Source organism: Anarhichas minor, unplaced genomic scaffold, assembly GCF_050575085.1.
Source record: "Anarhichas minor isolate MPS153535 unplaced genomic scaffold, ASM5057508v1 ptg000051l, whole genome shotgun sequence".
Lineage (NCBI taxonomy): Eukaryota > Metazoa > Chordata > Actinopteri > Perciformes > Anarhichadidae > Anarhichas > Anarhichas minor.
In genome coordinates, this window is record NW_027466497.1 from 7,600,659 (window position 1) to 7,621,458 (window position 20,800).

General features: G+C 42.0%; 3 protein-coding genes across 3 annotated transcripts; 2 read left to right on the plus strand and 1 right to left on the minus strand.

Annotated features, from left to right (window-relative positions):
- Window positions 1–671: 671 nt before the first annotated feature.
- On the minus strand, window positions 672–3,173 carry LOC142931416 (NADH dehydrogenase [ubiquinone] 1 beta subcomplex subunit 9-like). Its single transcript, XM_076075319.1, has 4 exons — window positions 3,036–3,173; window positions 1,916–2,108; window positions 1,273–1,386; window positions 672–1,035 (listed from the first exon to the last, which is right to left on the minus strand). Exons 1-4 carry the CDS (start codon window positions 3,122–3,124, stop codon window positions 904–906), a joined length of 528 nt encoding a protein of 175 aa, XP_075931434.1. The 5' UTR covers window positions 3,125–3,173; the 3' UTR covers window positions 672–903.
- A 249-nt stretch (window positions 3,174–3,422) lies between these two features.
- LOC142972081 (deoxyribonuclease TATDN1-like) lies at window positions 3,423–8,851 on the plus strand. Its single transcript, XM_076112874.1, has 12 exons — window positions 3,423–3,504; window positions 4,170–4,235; window positions 5,322–5,371; window positions 5,728–5,791; window positions 5,979–6,122; window positions 6,412–6,454; window positions 6,653–6,738; window positions 6,820–6,860; window positions 7,389–7,465; window positions 8,028–8,098; window positions 8,277–8,403; window positions 8,531–8,851. Exons 1-12 carry the CDS (start codon window positions 3,426–3,428, stop codon window positions 8,631–8,633), a joined length of 951 nt encoding a protein of 316 aa, XP_075968989.1. The 5' UTR covers window positions 3,423–3,425; the 3' UTR covers window positions 8,634–8,851.
- A 712-nt stretch (window positions 8,852–9,563) lies between these two features.
- Window positions 9,564–17,727, plus strand: LOC142972060 (E3 ubiquitin-protein ligase RNF139-like). Its single transcript, XM_076112860.1, has 6 exons — window positions 9,564–10,144; window positions 12,062–12,696; window positions 13,176–13,323; window positions 13,586–13,692; window positions 14,299–14,550; window positions 14,806–17,727. Exons 1-6 carry the CDS (start codon window positions 9,982–9,984, stop codon window positions 15,574–15,576), a joined length of 2,076 nt encoding a protein of 691 aa, XP_075968975.1. The 5' UTR covers window positions 9,564–9,981; the 3' UTR covers window positions 15,577–17,727.
- The last annotated feature ends 3,073 nt before the right edge of the window (window positions 17,728–20,800 follow it).

Sequence of the window (20,800 nt, forward strand, 5' to 3'; positions counted from 1 at the left end):
CTTTGATTTCTCAGCATATATCCAGCGCCTTTAATGTCACATTTAGAGGCTCATAATCATTACGGACTTCTTCTGCTTCGTCTGTTGCACCAGTAAAGACACTGATGTCAAAGTGTTACGTCTACACCTTTAAGGGTCCGTGCACAGACCCTGGTTCACCCACAATAAGTGATTTCACTCTCTTTGGATGATTCGAATGCATCACAGGAGGGTGCAGACTGACCCTCCCTCTCTTGGAAGTTTTGTTGCACCTGTCAGGGTGGAGCAAACTACACCTTTATCATTCTTATTGGTGCATAGAGTCTGCTGACTGCACAAAATTCCCAGCAAAGCTCTCTTTAGCTCCCACCTGAGCAGAGGTCTTATAAGCAAGCATATGTGCATTTTAATACAGAACTTATAAAACACTCCTCGTGCTTTTTTGGAGAATATCCAATGTATATATATACGTTCATATATATATATATATATATATATATATATATATATATATATATATGCAGAGTTATATGAGAAGATCTATAAAGACACGTTTAAACTCGGGGGATATTTGGAGGTAGGAAAGATGTTTTGGAACAAATTAAAGTTAGTATGCTTTACCTCACTTTTTACTCATTGTAGAGGTCTAGATTTAGAGGATTTTCTTTTTGCAGTTGAACACAACACACACATTTACATATAATTATTTATTAATAGTTACAGGTATTCATTGATACATCTACAGGACTTCCCAAAGTCACATCAGTGTGAATTGAGGCAGGTTGTTTTCTCAGCTGTGCAACCTGCACAGGTGAATGACTCGTCAAACATTCTTCACAGAAATATGTAAATTCAGCCAGATGTCGTGCTGTTGTTGTTGTTGTTGTTGTTGCTGTGTGTTGAAGATTGTTGGGTGGAGGGTTATTATGTGGGGCGCTCCCTGGGGCGGGTGACGTACTGCCACCACAGAGGGGGGAGGTCTCCCTCAATGCGGGCGGGAGGGAGGGCTTCGGTCTTGGGGCCTCCGGCTGAAGTCTCAGCCTGCAGCTGGGCGACCTGGAACCAAGATCAATTGTGACGATTAACGTGCTGAACCAAACATGCAAGTATCATAAACGTCTGTTTGCCACAGAGCTCATTTTCTGCACTGATCAAAGTACCTTAAATATTAAAAGGGTATAAATAGGTAGGACTATAATGTCTATTTTGCTTCTTGTAAAGCGCAAAGAGGAGGCGACACGGTGGAATGTAAAACATGTGATGTGTAGACGGACCGGGTGCTGAAACGCTCACCTCTTTGTCCCAGCTCTGCATTCTCAGTTTCTTCCACTGCTCCCTCTTGGAGAAGTAGTCGGGGTACATGGCCTTCTCTGAGGGGTGCCAGTGGTCCAGCACCCACTCTGGGACCTGCAGGAACAGAGCGGAGCTCAGGACGTTACATTACGATCGTCTGCATCTTCCTGTCATTATTCTAATCTTAAATAAGTACATTCAAGTGTTCCTTTTCTTTGCTAAAAACTCGCTCAAGATTTGAGGACAGAATTTGTCAGATTATGTGACGTAGATGGTCGTAGTTGCACACCCCTTACATCTCCAGCAGAGGGCAGTAACGACTCGATAGACCACATAGTGCTGCATGTCGATATCGGTCACATTGTTGTGAACATTTTATGAAAAGTTTAAGGTTGTGTTTGAAACATCCCTAGGCTTTATGTTACAGAAAAAAAGGGAAAAATGTGAAACAGCTTACAAACCTATTGTAGCCTCACAGAGACGTTTACAGGAAAACTCTCAAACTAATAAGTTCAAATAATTGTGTTGTTTTCGTGTCTCAAGTTGTGAGCTTCATAAAGTAAGAGATAAAATACTGAAGAAGAAGAAATGTGTATCCACAGGATAATAACATCCAGACGCAGCCCGTGACGCCCTGCCTCACCTTGTAGCACTCGTATCTCTCGTAGGACGTCCCGCCGGGGGAGTCGGGGAAGATGTAGGGCTGAGGGTGTTGGTTGGCCCAGAACTCCTCCTCTCCCGACTTCAGCATCATGGTGGCCTTCACCATGTCCTTCTCGTCCTTGCTGTCATCGAAACGAGCTCGCATCATGCAGGCGTAGAACCGGTATTTGTCTCTGTAACAATAAAAAAATTTAAAAAACAGTTACACGTCTTAAACCATACAAATGAGAGTGCAGAGAGAGACTCAGATGTGTGCTGTTACCGCAAGACTTCTAGTGCAGATACAGCGTGAACATGACACAAACAAAATTATCATGTGTGCTAATTGTTTTCAGAAGAAACACGACAGTGCGTTTCCTGTTTACACTGTAACATCGAGAAGCTTGACAATGTCGAAGTTGTTCTTGATTCTTCTTCACAATTCTTGTCTGCAATGTAACGTCTGGGTATAACTCCATGTAACTTTTAACTCAAAACCCTAAATACTGGTCTCACATGCCTAGTATGGTTCTGGCTCTATTTGTTTTTTTCTCTGTTGTTTTTATTACAATGTGTAACTTATTCTCAGATATTGTAAATTGTATATTGACCACATCTAGAGTGAATAACTTCATTCATTTTTGACTAATATATATATACTATACTATACTATACCTACCATACTTAACTACTACTTACTTAAACTGAACAGCATTTGACAAAAAAAAGAATTAATCAGTTCATCATCTGGAACAGAGTTAATAGCTTGATTAATTACTTAAGTAATAACAATAATAGATTTCACAGAACAGTGTTTGGAGTGGTGAGCAAATGAGAAGTAAGATTTCTCACTAAGTGAATTCCTAAAATGTAAACTCGCTTAATGTATATAATGTATGATGATTTCTGTATTTATCTATTCAGATCTATTAGACTACATTTGTAAGTTTAGCTGTTTGATATAAGGCTATAACTCGACTGGAATGGGTGACCTGGCTAGCCGTTAGCTTAGTTTAGCTGGTTAGCTTAGCAGCACAGCAAACACAGACTGTCTACGGTACAGCATCGACGTGTTATGTTCTTATTTTCGCGGTTCTTAAACGAAGACAAGCCCCTCTTACCTGAAGATGCACCATGACTCCAGGTGTCGAAGGGATTTCTTGTAAAGCCGCAACACCTTCTGGTGGTGAGTGAGATAGGCAGTGGCCATTTTCACCGTCCCCTGTCACCTTCTCGGCGAGCGGCGCGGTGGATTCTGGGACTATGTGGCGTGTGGACGTTATTACCGTAAGTGCACTTAGAATGCGCAAACGTATTTTCTTGGATGTTTATTTTGTCCCTTTTTCCCACAATTTAATCACAGATGTTAGTAATAACGGCTAACTACAACCAAACGCGCTCCATATTATCTTTCGTCTAGAACCTTTGGAGAGCAGGGAAAGTAACAAAAAAGCTAACTATACCAATAATGTGATTGCTCTCAGTTACAGTACTTACGGTATTGACGCATTATGGGATTGGTGAGAGCTGCATGTGTGGTTCTTTTTAGAAGTATTGCTCTTACAAACATGGCTCAGCACAAATTCATCGGTGAGACACTTGTGTTTGATGTTTACATTACATGACAGAAAGAGAAGGTTAGATGAGAGTCAGTGCATGCTGGTAATGGTGGTAAACAGACAAGCATGTGTGTTTTGAGTTAGCATGGGAGCTAGTTTGAGTTAGCCCTGCTGAGAAATGACAACACAGCAGTTACCAACTGTACAGATGTGTGCACGAACATGTCAGATGGTTTGATTTTGGTTTAAAGCATTTCACAACTCCTGATGACAGCTTATACATCAGCAACAGGTACTGTGCTTGGCATTAAAGTGAATGCAGATAGAGTCAAGAAAGGTGGTGGTTGCACAATATTAGAGTGGGAATCAAACCCTCAACCCACTGGGAAATTGAAGCCTTAACCATGTGCAGGTTTGGCTCATGATCATGCACTTTAAAAAATGCTCGTAGTTTTACATATTTACAAGCAGCTGAGATGACATGATGAACAATAGGAGTTAAAATGTGTACTGAGATGAGAAGTTGATCAATTATATATATATATTATTTCAAGAGGCGACATTCCAGCAGGATCACTGTATCATATCATAACTATATCATAAGAGAATATCAGTCAAAATGCACGATCCAAAATGAATCACAATATGTTTGGTGAAATATTTCAGTATCGATAACTTCCATCCTTCCCATTTCAGATATCGGTGTGAACCTCACCGACCCGATGTTCAGAGGACTCTACAGAGGGAAGCAGAAGCACGACGGTGAGCTACGCATTTACTTTTGGCTTGTGTGCTGTCGAGACTAGTTAACCTGAGATTAGTTAACCTGAGACCAGTTAACCCGAGACTAGTTAATCTGAGACTAGTTAATCTGAGACCAGTTAACCCGAGACCAGTTAACCCGAGACTAGTTAACCCGAGACCAGTTAACCTGAGACGAGTTAACCAGACTAGTTAACCCGAGACCAGTTAACCCGGGACTAGTTAACCCGAGACTAGTTAACCCGAGACCAGTTAACCTGAGACCAGTTAATCTGAGACTAGTTAACCAGACTAGTTAACCCGAGACCAGTTAACCCGGGACCAGTTAACCCGAGACTAGTTAACCCGAGACCAGTTAACCTGAGACTAGTTAACCAGACTAGTTAACCCGAGACCAGTTAACCCGGGACTAGTTAACCCGAGACCAGTTAACCTGAGACTAGTTAACCAGACTAGTTAACCCGAGACCAGTTAACCCGGGACCAGTTAACCCGAGACTAGTTAACCCGAGACCAGTTAACCTGAGACTAGTTAACCAGACTAGTTAACCCGAGACCAGTTAACCCGGGACTAGTTAACCCGAGACTAGTTAACCCGAGACTAGTTAACCCGAGACCAGTTAATCCGAGACCAGTTAATCTGAGACTAGTTAACCCGAGACCAGTTAACCCGAGACCAGTTAACCCGAGACCAGTTAACCTGAGATCAGTTAACCTGAGACTAGTTAACCTGAGACTAGTTAACCTGAGACCAGTTAACCCGAGACCAGTTAACCCGAGACTAGTTAACCCGAGACCAGTTTACCCGAGACCAGTTAACCCGAGACTAGTTAACCTGAGATCAGTTAACCCGAGACTAGTTAACCCGAGACCAGTTAACCTGAGACCAGTTAATCTGAGACCAGTTAATCTGAGACCAGTTAACCTGAGACCAGTTAACCTGAGACCAGTTTACCTGAGACTAGTTAACCTGAGACCAGTTAACCTGAGACCAGTTAATCTGAGACCAGTTAACCTGAGACCAGTTAATCTGAGACCAGTTAATCTGAGACCAGTTAACCTGAGACCAGTTGTGATTTTGTGACAGATGACTTCAATGAGATCATTGACAGAGCTCTCAGAACCGGAGTCGAAAAGGTAAGCCATGTCTCCATTATTACTTTTGGTTTGACTGAAATATCTCAACAGCTGTCAGATGGATTCTCATGAAACTTAGTGCAGACATTCATGGTCCTCAGAGGATGAATCCCACTGACTTAAGTGATCCTCTGACTTTTTCCTCTTGCACCATCATGAGGTCGACGTTTGTGATTTTGAGGGAAATGTTTCAACAACCATCGGACGGACTGCACTGAAAGGCGCTTGTGTTCCCTTTAGCATTAAATAGTAATAACTGTGGTGATCCGAGACTCTTAAGTCTTGTTTTTGAACACCGAAAAGCCATTTCGAATTTTTGTCTCATAAGTAATGTAAAACCTGTCGCTTTGTTCCAGTTTATGATCACAGGAGGAAACCTCGAAGACAGCAAGGAGGCTCTTAAACTAGCCGAGACCAGAGGTAAAACCACGACAAAAGACGTGTTGTGGATTTCTTTGTGGGCTTTTTACGATGGTATCGCAGAGCCTGGTGCACAACCTCAATGTGAATTCATGAGTCCAGTTCTTCAGGAGCAGAATCAACCAAATCTGCCTGATTCTGTCCTCTGTGCTCCACCTTTACACTCGCTCCCTGTGTGTTGTTACAGATGAGTTCTACTGCACGGTGGGCTGCCATCCCACCCGCTGCAGTGAGTTTGAGCAGAATGGTGAATCCCAGTACCTCTCAGGGCTGAGGGAGCTGGTGACGGCGCACAGAGGAAAGGTGGTGGCCGTCGGAGAGTGTGGGCTAGGTGGGTGCTGGTGACGGTGTTGCGTTTGTGCAGTAATAATTTAAAAAAAGATATAAAACACAAAAGGAAACGGAAATTCTTCAAATTTTATCCACAACAAATTTGACACTTGTGGCTTTTAGCTTTTTTTATACAACTACATCAGTGTGTATTCTTCTATAGAATATAAATATGATATCAAATATAAAGTCTCCAGTGTCCTGAGTGTGGGAGTAGGATGTGCGGATCGTAACATTAAGAGTTTCCATTGTTTAATGAGACTGTAATGTGTCTTTTCTCCCTGTTACAGATTTCGACAGGTTGCAATTTTGCCCAAAAGAGACTCAACTCAAGTAAGTTTATTTGTCTCTATTGTTTATTAAAGACCTGGAGGTTGACGCCTGGCTACGTGTAACAATTGTTTTCATCACAAACTAATCTATTGATAACTTTGTTGAGAAATTGTTAAATTGTTTGTCACAAAAATTTGAAGAAGCCCTTAAATACTCTCTTCACTGTTTCCTCTCTCTGCTTGTTCTGGTGTGGAACAGATACTTTGAGAAGCAGTTTGACTTGGCAGAGGAGACCCAGCTGCCGATGTTCCTCCACTGCAGGAACTCCCATCAGGAGTTCATCGGTAGGTTTGTTCACTCTGGACCTGGTGTGCTTTTTATTGTGAAACAAAGCATTTTACTGTTTCTTTGTCTCTCTTTGACAGACATCATGAAGAGAAACCGAGACAGATGTGTTGGAGGAGTGGTGAGGACATTTGTTTTACACTTTATGATATTCTTCAAAGTTAACTGTCTGGTAGAAAGTATACAAGAGAGGAAGACACTTTAAAGTGTTTCACTAAAAGGGATTCAAACTTTGCTACTTTGCGGTTTTTACTGATTTTGTTTGAAGTTTTTGATTTTCCAAGATGTTGTGGAAGCTGTCTGACGTTTCTTCTTTAAATTAGCTGTTTAAGTCCTCCGTGTGCATTGTGCATTGCATTGTGGGATCCTGGGTAATCTCCAGTTTACAGGAAGTGATGCATTTAATAGACACACGTTCCAATAAAACTTACTGCAGAAGGATCTCAAACATCTTCACTCATTACAAGATGTCTGTAGGAAATATTTGTAGAACATTGCTTTCACATTTGAAAGAAATAGAAACGTAATTCAATGGAATGGTAGTTTGCCACAAATGTAATTATTATGGTAAAGAAAGAAGAAATTAATTCACTAAAGTTGGAGACGAAACTATGATCCAGCTGATTACCTGAGAGTTTTATTATTTCAGGTCCACTCGTTTGACGGGACGGCAGAGGACGCGGCTGCCCTCATTGACCTTGACCTCTTCATTGGAATAAATGGATGGTGAGAGGATGTAGTGTTTCGCCTGAACTGAACCCGAAGACTTGACCCGACATGAACCACATGTGGACTCAGCTCCACATCTGGTCTACAATGTTGGATTCAGTGTATCATGCTAAATAACACTTGTCTAAGCTATGGAAGCCCATTCCCGCCAGCAAAAAAAATAAAAACTCCACCCCAAAAAAAACATTACTTTCTTTTGGGGTCATTTTTTTTTTTGTGGCGGATTTTTTTAATTATTATTTTTGGGTGGATTTATTTATTTATTTATTTTTGGGTGGATTTTTGTTTTTGTTAATAATAATTATTAATAATAATAATTCAATGAAGGAAAGTGTTTTAATGTATTCTGTATTTAAAGTAACATGACTCATCAAATATGTAATTTTAGTTTTATATTCGCAATTATGTGAACAATACAGCCCTGATATAATGTATTATATTATATTATCTAACAAAGAAAAATCAGTTCAGCTCTGTGTTTCACGACATCATTTTGTTATTATTTATTTATTTTAATACTGCATGTTAAACAGTGTTTATTGTTATTTCTATTTTTCAGTTCCTTGAAAACAGAGGCCAATATTGAAGCCATGAAGTCCATCCCCACTGAGAGGCTCATGATAGAAACGGGTGAGATGCCTTCAGTTTGTTTTAGTATAAAAGGTATTTGATATAAATATTAAAGAAGATATTGATATTGGAGAGCATACACAAATGCTCATCATTACACAAAAGATCTGGATGTTTGGTGCGTCATATTGCTGTTTGACAGTTATTAATGCGTTCATACCTTCCTGCTCCTTCCCAGATGCTCCGTGGTGTGGCGTGAAGAACACGCATGCAGGCTCCAAATATGTAACAACTACATTTCCCACAAAGAAGAAGTGGGAGGCGGAGCATTGTCTGAAGGACAGGAACGAGCCCTGTCACATCATGTGAGTAACGTTGAGGTGGATTCTCTGCAGAACTCACTCGATAAATTCATCAGTTTGCAAGCGAGCAAACATCAACATTCTTCAGTCCAAAAGCTGATGCATAGATTTCACTATTTCTCTCGTCCAGACAAGTGTTAGAGGTGATGGCTGCAGCGAGGGAGGAGGAGCCGCTGGAGCTCGCCAACGCAATCTACAACAACACCATCAAAGTCTTCTTCAGCTCCAGCTGATGACGAAGCACGTTAAACCTTCAGGAGACCGACTGAAACGATCTTCATCAATGTGTGTGTGTGTGTGTGTGTGTGTGTGTGTGTGTGTGTGTGTGTGTGTGTGTATGTGTGTGTGTGTGTGTGTGTGTGAACGATGGATACAATTCTGTCTTTGCCAATTTTGAAAAGTCAAAAAACTTCTGATCTGTCTTCTTCTGAAATAAAATAAATTATGTTTTCATGGGTTTTTCCTTAATGCTTCAACAATTAGTTATTTTCTGTGTTTCATGTGCTTTTAAATTAAGTTTCTGTTGTTTTTTATTCATTTATTTTCCCACTAAATGTAAGCCTTGGTCATAAGGTCTGCCTCACTTCCTCTATGTTATTTAAAGAACATATACGCTCTTACATTGTTTACACTCAAACTATTTTTTCAATCATAAGGCTATCTATGCAAATTTTTTAACAATGCAAAAAACATTTAAGTCTGCATAAATGTACCAGTTATCATGAATAACTTAACAAAAACCTAAACATTAACAAACGTGTTGAAAGAGGACATTAACATGCATATCGGATCCAAATATGTTGTTATTTTTCACAAGACTAGTGTTAAAATAAATGAAAAGTATATAAAATGATAAGAAAATACATTAAATATAACTAAATAAAGCAGGTTTGATTCAAACTGTTCTTTTAAAGCTTTTATAACATTTATTTGGGTTTGTATATTAATTTAGAATTTAACTAAATGTCAAATCAAGTATTATTTCAATATCTTAGACTAACTAATATTATTAAGAAAATATGAGCCAGTTTTTTTTTTTTTTTTTTGTTTTGTTTTGTTTTATTTTATTTTATTTTAAGTACTAGACATCCTGATCCACACTCCATACCAGCTGGTGGCAGTAATGTACCAATTCATTGTTTGCCAACCGCCAATAAACCTAAAACAAAACCTCAAAAAAGAAGAAGAAGAAACTGTCGCGTCACCTGCCACGCCCTCTGACGCTGGACGTCACGTCACCTTACGTCGGAACTAACAGCCTAACAGCAACTTCTGCTGTGTGTTCCCAAAGCAACAGAAACGGCCATTTAATTAGATATCCAAGTATTTTTTTCAGGATATCAGACTCTGACGGTGTAACGTTTAATGGCGACAACAATCCGGAGGAGAGCAACGCGACGTTAAAACGTTAAAAGAGAAGAAGAAGCAACAGGAGGCTCAGACATGGCGGACAGGTCTCCACCTATCAAATAAAGACACCAAGCAAAGCGGAAACCGAGGAGGAGAGCCGGCTTTTTGTTGTTGTTGTTTATTCTAATGTTGCCAAATAGCCGGGGCTTTTCCTCAGGACTGTAAGCCTGCATGGCGTCCACTCCAGTCCGGCTCGGCCCGCAGGCCTTAGCGGTGCTCGATGTGGTCCTGAGAGTTCCGTGTATCTTTATTATCGACGCCATTTTTAACTCGTACTACGACCCGGGTTTGGGATGGACCGGCACGATGGTGAAGGTGTTGGTGAGAGTCATGGGTAAGTTTTGGGTTTTTAAAGTCCAGTACAGGAGCCTGAACAACTCGTGTCAAACTGGCAGCTAGCGTTAGCTTAACCGTGACGTTAGCAGTCAGCAGAGTGACGCTATGTCACCTGTCACACCTGAATAAAGCCGATTTAACCACCGCTAATAACATCAATACAAGCCGGGTTTATCTGACACAGTGCTGGCTCTTCTGCCTCAAACATAATTCAGTCTGAAATTTAACTTTTGATGCCAACAACTCGCCATCTCTCTCTCGCTAACCGCTAAAGTCAGGTATTATTTTTCATCCCAGATGTTGTGATACATTCTGTATCCCTAGAATCCTACGGTTGTCCTTAAAGTAAGTTTTAGGCCTTTTAGGCAGCCTGACATTCTGCCTGTCAAGATATATCTCTAGCCTATAAAAGCTGTTATGTTATGTCAATCATAGACTGAACTCTGTGTAAGAACACAGTTAATATTTCAGTAATAACCACAAGAGCTAAACTATATTTATCATTCTCGAAAATAGTGAAAAATGCACAATTTCCCAAGTTTACTTTTACGCTTTGTTTAGTCTGACTAATAGTGCAGAACTTAAATAAAATATCAATACATTAACATAGACGAGAATGAAAACCTATAAAACTAGAACCATTAAAAGTTTCAACTTTTTGTTTTTAAAATGACTTGAAAATCAATTTAAAAATTACCAGATTATTCGTGTTGTTGCAGTTTAACTTTATTTCGATGAACTACTCGAATAATCAACAATCATGTGACCTCCAATAGCCCATCATCATATCATATATGAGTTTAGTGTTCATAATCTCAAAGGCCTTGTTTGCATTTTTGCAGTCCGATATGTGGTTTCAGTTTTCTTTTACACAACTCATAAAAACATAATTTAAACTAGCATTTTAATCATTGCGTCACATGATTCTTGACTAACATGTCCATGTTTCTGTGGCATTTGACAGACAAAGCTATTCAGTGTCTTGATCCTAGTGTACGTTAACCACAGCTGCTGTTATTCTCCCCACACAGAACAATGTGGTGGAAGAGAACATTGTAGACAAACAACGACCCGGTTACATAACTCTCCGTTTGTTCAGGTTACCTTTGAACGGCTCCATGAAAGTCCACTCGGTGTTGGCCAAGAGCTCTGTGTTTTGGAGAGGAGTCAGCCAACAGTCTGATGACTCTTCAACACACTTTTTAATAATGTTTAGTGCCAGCAAGTAAAGCTAGTAGTGTTTACCTGAAGTCAAAACTACAACAAGACTTCAGAAAAGTGCTCAAAGGCGATGCAAATCAACATAATGCGCACTATTATTTGAAGTAGAAGACTTCCACAAACAGCCCTTTAAGTCCATTTAGTCACTCTTTACAAAGCTGGTCCGAGGTTAACGTCGTCACTGACTAAAGCTGCTCTCTGTTAGAGGTTAATGTCGTTCAGGAGACAAAGAATCCATATAATAAACTAATGAACATGGTGCAGGAGAGATGACGATAACCGGGATATGTAAAAATGAAATGTTGATATCATGTTAGTTAAAACTAATTGTGATAATATTTATATATATTCTCTCTGTTTGCTTTGTTGCTTGGTCAACATTTGACTCGTCAGGATTATCAGCTGACTGTTTACCTCTAAATCTCGTTTGTGTTGATATTGTTTCATCAGACAAACTTGAGAAGCTTCAGTCAGCGACAGTCCTGTGTTCACTTTCTACAACATCACATTTATTGTTAGGATATAAATAATGACAACAACAACAACAACAACAAATGAGTGTATGAATAAGATATGAAGCTGTTTACCTCATCACCAGATCCTGATGCTCCATCTGATAGAGAGACAGACAGAGAGACAGACATCTTTATAGGAGACAGTACCGTCCCTTTAACGTCCCCCCGTTGTGTCTCAGGTGTGTTCGTTTCCAGCCTGGTGCTGCTGCTCTCCCAGAAGGCCTTGTTTAAGTTCTACACCCTCTTCTCCGCCGTCCTCCTCGGCATGGCGGCGGTGCTCATCAACTACTACGCCACCTCCCACATAGACTTCTACAGCGCCTACTACAAAGCGGCGCTGGGCTTCCGGCTGCTGCCCAGAAACGGGCCGACGCTGTGGCTGGGCGTGGCGGCGGTGCAGCTGGTGTTCGGCGTGGGCTACGTGTTCCTGCTCGACCTCCAGTCGGTGTTCGCCGCGCTGGTGGTCCTGGACATCATGATCCCTCTGTGGGGGCTGATGATCGAGCTGCCCGCCGACGTCCGGCAGATGGTGGCCGTGTTCTCGGGCCTGGCGCTGGCTCTGAACACGGCCGTGTGCCTGGCCGCGAGGCTCAAGTGGTTCTACTACTCGTGCCGGTACGTCTACCTGCTCGTGCGGCACATGTACCGGATCTACGGGCTCCAGCTGCTGCTCGAGGACACGTGGAAGAGGATCCGGTTCCCCGACGTGCTGCGGGTCTTCTGGCTGACCCGGGTCACCGCGCAGGCGCTGATCCTGGTCTACGTGGTGCGTGCGGTGAGGAGGGAGAGCGGAGACGGAGGCACCGACTCACAGGTGAGATCACAACCGCCGAGTCTGCTTTTAATCAGGGTGTCTGACACTGAATTCAGTTCCTCTAAAAGGCCTCGGAGGGTGATTCTCTGACAAAGGTCTTGATAATTAGTTTTTTCCTTCTGAAGATGGTAACGTTAGTTCTAAATATATTTATTTGTGTGGTTGTGAGCTGCTGTGGGAGATATTGCACATCTATAAACTGAAAGTGTGACTGCAGGATTAATCTAATATATATCCTTCTTATATGCAGCTGGAATAGTACTGACAAAAATGTAAAATAAAGTCCCTAAATTCATGTACTTGATGAATACTAATCAGCCTTATCGTCGCCACTGGTTTTCCATTATTCTTTGACCTGTTTGATCGTTAAAAACGTATTAAATTGCATTCTGTCTGATATCAAAAAGGTCTTAAAATGTGTGTAATCGTTGTGTATAAATGTAAAGGGAGCTTTAAGTAAGGGTGACTCTGTGTTTCAGGGCTTCCTGCTGAGCTGGGACGTGTTCTGGGATCTCACCAGTAACCTCATCATTTCCGGCTGTGACTCCACGCTCACCGTGCTGGGGATGAGCGCCGTCATCTCCTCCGTCGCTCACTACCTGGGCCTCAGCATCCTGGCCTTCATAGGTGCGTGCGTGCGTGCGTGCGTGCGTGCGTGCGTGCGTGCGTGCGTGCGTGCGTGCGTGCGTGCGTGCGTGCGTGCGTGCGTGCGTGCGTGCGTGCGTGCGTGCGTGCGTGCGTGCGTGCGTGCGTGCGTGCGTGCGTGCGTGCGTGCGTGCGTGCGTGCGTGCGTGCGTGTGCGTGTGTGTGTGTGTGTGTGTGACTTTCCTTTAATCTATTTAATTTATAAGGATTCTGGAGTTCAGCGTCTTGTTTTGACCCTCTGCAGGTTCGACGGAGGAGGAGGATAAGCGTTTAGGCTTCGTGGCTCCGGTTCTGTTCTTCATCCTGGCTCTGCAGACTGGCCTCAGCAGCCTGGACCCCGAGGAACGCCTGGTACTTATCGTAGCTAGAAGCTGTAAAAAAAAAAAAAGTCATTATCATCAGATTTTCATCTTTCTGACGGTCCGTAAACTCATCGTGTGCGACGAACGCTTCAGTTAGGAATAACAAACAAAACGAAGCTTAAAATTGTGGTTTTTAAAAAGCCGCCCAGATGAACCGTTTACTCTCATCACGTACTGTAAAAAATATTGAATCCTGAGTTCCTCAGCACAACTAGGAAGCCATGATTGAAAAAAATCTATTGTATGAGGTAATAAGCTATAATGTAAGCTAATATGTTGCATACCTGTATGACGCATTACTACACAAACTATTTAATCCTTTATTCTCTTAGACTCTGAACTGGTAGACGTTGCTGACCTCTAATCCACGGAGACTTAAAGTCTTATTTTAACTTGTAATTGGCATTAAATGAGTCTTAAACTCTCTTAAGTCTAAGTTGATGAAACTTGGAGGCACCTTGAACCGAACACCTTGTTGATTTACCGACTTATTAGAAAGATAGTGTGCAGTATTGCTTGCTGTTAAACGCTAGCAGAGGTTGTGTTTTTAACTTTATGCATCAGTGACTGAGAGCCTCTCGCTTTTATTTTGAAGGTCCGCCTGAGCCGGAACATGTGCCTCCTGCTGACGGCCATCCTGCACTTCGTCCACGGCATGACAGACCCTGTCCTCATGTCGCTGAGCGCCTCCCACGTCTCCTCCGTCCGCCGCCACTTCCCCGTCCTGCTGGTGTCGCTGGCGCTCTTCGTGCTCCCCGTGGCGCTCAGCTACGCCCTCTGGCACCACTACGCCCTCAACACCTGGCTGTTCGCCGTCACCGCCTTCTGCGTGGAGCTCTGCCTCAAGGTGAGGACGGAGAACCTGTCGGGTCTCACCGGTCTGTGAGGCTCTCGTGATAGAAGATGCACCTTCTCCTGCTTCCCTCTGACATGTTATTTTTCCTGCTTTTAAAGCTGAAAACTGTTTCCAGAATGTCTTTTGAAGGTATAAAGAGCGTGGAGATGGTAATGGATCAGCTGTGGATCACATAGGTGGAGACAGAAAGCGTGGCTTACGTAGAGAACAAGGTCTTTGATGTTCCCCTTCCTTGTCTCCCTCCAGGTGGTGGTGTCACTGACGGTCTACGGCCTCTTCATGGTGGACGGCTTCTCCAACGTCCTGTGGGAGAAGCTGGACGACTACGTCTACTACGTGCGCTCCACGGGCAACATCATCGAGTTCCTGTTCGGCGTCATCATGTTCGGAAACGGCGCCTACACCATGATGTTCGAGTCGGGCAGCAAGATCCGCGCGTGCATGATGTGCCTGCACGCCTACTTCAACATCTACCTGCAGGCCAAGAACGGCTGGAAGACCTTCATCAACCGCCGCACCGCCGTCAAGAAGATCAACTCGCTGCCGGAGATGCGCGGCGACCAGCTGACGAACATCGAGGACGTGTGCGCCATCTGTTACCAGGAGTTCTCCACGTCGGCGCGCATCACGCCCTGCCACCACTACTTCCACGCGCTGTGCCTGAGGAAGTGGCTCTACATCCAGGACACGTGTCCCATGTGCCACCAGAGAGTGTACGTGGAGGACGAGAGCCGGGACCGAGCCGCCTTTTCTAATAACAACGGGGGCTACGCGGCGCCGCAAGACGTCGCCGCCGCCGCGGCAGACCCAGCGGCTCCGGACGCCGAGCTGCTGGGCGACGATGGGGCGGCGGCCGGCGGCGTCCAGGCCGCGGCAGGACCGGGGGGGCTCGACAACGAGCTGCTGGAGGACAACGACAGCATAGAGTACGACGAGGACGAGTGGGGGACTCAACATGGCAGCTCGCCAGTAGAAGAAGACTATATCAACGACGACACAGACTCCACCGAGGACTGACAGGAAGAGATCTATAGAAGAGAAATATACGTATATATCTTTATTATATTTAAGTTAATAATTATAAAAAACACAACAGCATCTTAATTTGTTCTTGAAAAATGTCAGGGATGTCATGCTTTTTATTCTTTGTTTGTTTTTGTTTGATTTTGAGTTTTACTCTAAAAGGGCTCGAGGAAAGATTAACTGCTGCTCTGAGTGAGTGTGTGCGCGTGTGTGTGTGTGTGTGTGTGTGCACGCCGAGGCTGCATGATGTAGACCAAAAACTCATACTTATTATTTAATAACCATTTTAATAACCTACATTTTGAAATGTGTGTATATATATATATATATATATATATATATATATATATTCTGCCCAGCATAAGTTGAAGCACACTGTGGAAATGTAGTTTTTCTTCCAGAGAAAAGAAAAGAAGCAACACTTGGGTCACATGACTTGTTTAGATTTTGTCATGTAAGCAGCCCCAGTGTGTGTGTGTGTGTGTGTGTGTGTGCACGTGTGTGTGTGTGTGTGCCTGCTGACATATAATGTGCTCAGACGATGTCTGGAGATGCAGTTGAAGCTCTCCAGCAGTGTGTTAGTTCATTAACGACGAAGAACCGGAGCGATTAAACTGATTCGAGCTTCAATCGACGTGCAAAGTCAGGGTTTTTTTGAGAGTTTTAAGAAAGTTTAGAGTGTGAAAACTGCTGTTATTGCTTCCTCCAGCTGTTATTTTTTGCCAAAAATGATTGGTTGACGGTGTGTGTGGCTCAAAGCATCAGTTCCGCTCACTTTCTCTTGATATGTGTTCTCTCAAATCCTGACTTGATTGATCTCAGCTCGGGTTTCCTGCACGCATGCTCGACGTTTTTTGTCACTAACCAACATAACCATAACCGACTTGTTAAAGCAGAGATTTGGTGAGCGTGTCCGGAGAGAGAGAGAAGGAGAGTGAAGCCGTTTTCTATCCACTCTGCACCGACCAGAGAACCTGAGAGGTGTGTCTGACTTTTACAAAGTGACTCGCTACTGAAATCACTGAAATACCTCTCGTCACGACTTACTGGTCTCTTGTGTGACCTCGCTTACATTTGTGTACGTTATTGTACATCTAATAAAACAAACACCATTCGGATGAGATGTTCTTTCAACAATGCATATTTCCTCTTCACGTGAATCAGTATTTAGTTCGGTGAATAACAGCGCTGGTGTTCGGGTGAGATGATTATTTCTCTAAGTGTCACAATAATACAGTATGAGAAGGTGCCACTTGTTTTATCTACGAAGTACTTTGCATTTCTTTCAAAAGGAAGAAAAAAAACGTACCATAATTACTTTTTTTTGTGTTATTAGTCGCGTTGTAAGAGCTGATTTTCGCTCATATCACTCAGTAAATGCACCTTTTTATGTTTTCTAATCACTGGTCCACACAGGAGTCCAACAGGCTCACACTGTGCTTCTAGTCTCAGGGTTCCTGTCTGCAGGCCTGAAAGAAATGTCACCAAGTCAGGCTCCTTGTATGTGTAACGTACTTGGGCAATAAAAGGTTCTGAAATCTTACGGAGCGGCAGAAAACAGTCTGGAAGTCACAGAAAACGCTGTCATTGCTCCCAATTTGTGATATTTATTCTTCTGTTTGGAGCTACAAGGAAGATGTCCGACTAAACACTGATGCTTAAACTACTGGAACAAAAGAACAGCCCAGAAATCATTCAGGAGACATGTTCTCAAATTGTTGTTTTATTTTATTTAGACGATACAGATCACAGAGGTCTTCATTGTGACTTTGTATTAAACCTCTTTGAAGCACAACTCCTCCCGAGTATTACACTGTTTAGACTTCCACAGCCTGAACGTCTTAAAGGGTTTGACTACAAACTCCTGTTCATTACTGTTGTAATCGCTGGTCGCAGAAAAATAAGCTGCAAGGAATCCGTGAAGTTCTTGTTGATGACGACGAGAGAGAGAGAGAGAGAGAGAGGCGGGAGGTCTGATGTGTGATTAGAAAGCTGTGCTTTTTGACATGTTTCTCAGCTGTGAAGGACTCTTGATTATTGGTTTGATTGATTGTTCTGGAAGCTTTTTGAAAAAGGTAAAAGCTGTTCATTTTTGCCTTTTGTTTTAAAAAGAGATTTATGTAAATAAAATCATCTTTGATATTGCGTTTGGACCCGTGTCTCCGATATGTCACGAACATCAACATTAAACATCAACTTTTTTTTTTCTTTTTCTTTCTTTTTAAAGGGACTCAAAACAATCCACACACCTTGTTGTGAACAGTTTCTTGTGGTTGCAAGAAAATAGATCCGACATGAAGCTGTCCAAAACAAACTAAATTGATAAATTGCACTACACATAATAGGAAAAAAACATATTTTTTATTTTGGGGTGAGCTGTCCCTTTAAATTACTTTGTCGAGTACATATTTGGCACACATAGAAATACAATGAGACTGCTGAACTGCAGTGAATATCATGCAGTGGACTCATTGGTCCAGTAGATGGAGCTATTTCACCATTTATGCTTTTAAAGTCGCAGTTCGCAGGTGATTCATTGAGTAGTTTACCTGCAATACTGCAAAACTGTGGTAACCAAGCAAATACAAAAGATAGAGTACACTTAACAGTATATTTATATTGTATTCATTTTTATTTAGTTATATATATTGATATTATTTTTATATGTATTATATATTATTTATATTATATTTGTTATTTATATTTATTTATTTATATATGTATGTATATATATTATATATATATATATATATATATATATTATTTATATTTGGACACCAAAGACCAAAAACCTCATTGCTGCTACTACTCACGTTTATTTTGAAAGGTTCCAGCAGCAGAGCGAATGTTTGATGCTGCATTTTTAAAAACATAGCAATGGTAGCGATGGATCATGTGACCTGTCTGTGCTTGTTGTTTTGTTTATTCATTTGTCTTTGTTTTTCGATCCCTAGCGCTGTGATTCACCAGACATTCATTGCACAATCTGACGTGCCTCATAATTGATATTTTACGACCCTGAGACAGATTTTATTTGACTAATTTCTCACAGTGTGGCACACCATTAACCTGCCCGGATCTCTGCCGTGGCACAGTGTGAAGGGCCATGAAGACTGAGAAAGGTGAACCGGTATGAATCAAACAAGTCTCACCTGCAGGAGGAGACTACTCTCGCTGAAAGGGACATTTTACTGACATTTAGGTGACATTTCAAGGTGAAGGTACTACCGTGCTACTGGTCCTGGACTTCAGTTTTTAATTCATTCTGGAGATGAAGAGAGGCCTTCAAGAAGCCCCCTCTACACAGTTATTATACATAATACTATTGAACAATATACACAATATTACTGGATGCCATCAAAGTAAATCAGAGATGACGGTAATGTATTCAGACGAGAGTGAAGTTGCTGTAATATGAAGGAAACAAATAACAAACAAACATTAGATTTGGTTTGCAGATACTTTATGTTAAAAGATACATAAACGATTTACGATTACAGAGAGGCAGTTACTGGCCATGAAAGTTGTTGATCTATAGGCTTCTGACAAGGACACTCATTAAATATGTATAAAAAGAAAAACAAGCTAGGAAAATGTGAAGTTAATATAGAGGGATGAAATGTAACATACATAACATTATATATATATATTTGTGATAGAAAGGTGAACAATAATTGCAAAATGAATAAACTGTACTGGAAACAGAAATGTAAATTTATATGAGAAGTGGTGTGTATACATATATATATATATATATATGTATGCTACTTCTCATTATGCCCTTTTATTGTATATGTTTAAATGATAGTTTATTAATAGTAATAATAATTATTGTATATACTATATATATATCATTTTGATATATATATAGTAAAACATTAAGTATTTTCGTAATTCGTAGTGAAGGCATTATTTATAATGTATATTTTTTGCCAGTGGATTTAACATGAAAGGTGTGACCGGAAGCACCACGTCTTATTTTGAAAAGCTTCTGCCGGAAATCAGTGTTTTTAATTCCGGCTTGATGCTGTTTAGTACTTGTTCGGCTTTAGCTTGAACTTCATGTGCATTAACTCCTCCTGTCCGCTGAGTCTCAATGGATCATGAGACGAAGGAGAAGACATGTACATGAAAGTTAACTCGAGTTCTAGAGAAACGGCCATTAAAAGTCGTCGCGAGCTCGAATCTAGCTAGAAAGTGCTTCTAAGCTCGCGTGCCAGCCGTTTGTTGCTGGGAGCCGACGGTTGAGACGACGGCGGAGCTCTGCGCTTAAAGAAGCGTTAATAATAAACTGGTTTTAGTAGTACTTTATTTATTTCGCCATAATGCTCAAGATTTGCCTACAGAGAGTCCTCCGACCGGTTGTACAGAAGTTACCGTCGGGATTGAGGCAACCGCCACCATCAACGGCTGCGGTGATATTCCCGGGGCTGCCGGGAAATGGGCGACAGATGGGAACACACGGCGCGAGGAACGAGCCGAGAGAGCCGCTGAACTCTCCGATGAGAGCCAAAGACTTTATTTACCACCTCCAGCCGACGGAGAGGACGTGTCTACTGCACGAGCTGCAGAGTTTCGAGTCCATAGCCATTGTTCAAGGTGAGAATTATTAAACGAGCTCCCGACAAATCCCCAGGCGCGAGACATGCACCGATATTTTCCCATATTGACCGATATTGATGTGCAAACTATGGCTAGTATACATCTGTCACCTTAGCAGCTTGTGTTTAACTGATGGGTCCTTTATCTCCACTTGAATGAGTGTGAGTCAATGGGTGGAGTCTTTGAATGAATGATAGTTGGCCCTCAAAGGCATGTGAGCCACACCTGAGACAGGTACAAGTGTAGTAATCTGTAAAACATGTGGCTCTTTGGTAACGATGGCAGCTGGAGAGACCGCAACAACATTGAAGAGGGTGTCTCCTTCTATAGCCTGCATTCTCTCTACTGACCACCAGGGGGCGACTCCTCTGGTTGTATAGAAGTCTATGAGAAAATGACTCTACTTCTCTCTTGATTTATTACCTCAGTAAACATGAGTTTATGATCTCAATCTCTAGTTTCAAGTCTTCTTCAATACAGCATGATGTTCATTTAGTACATTATGGTCCATTTAGAGTCAAACAGACCATAAAGCAGGGGATGCTTTAGGGCGGGGCTTACTGTAATTGACAGGTCGCTGCCGCTATTGTGTTTCTCTTGGTTGGATCCAAATAAA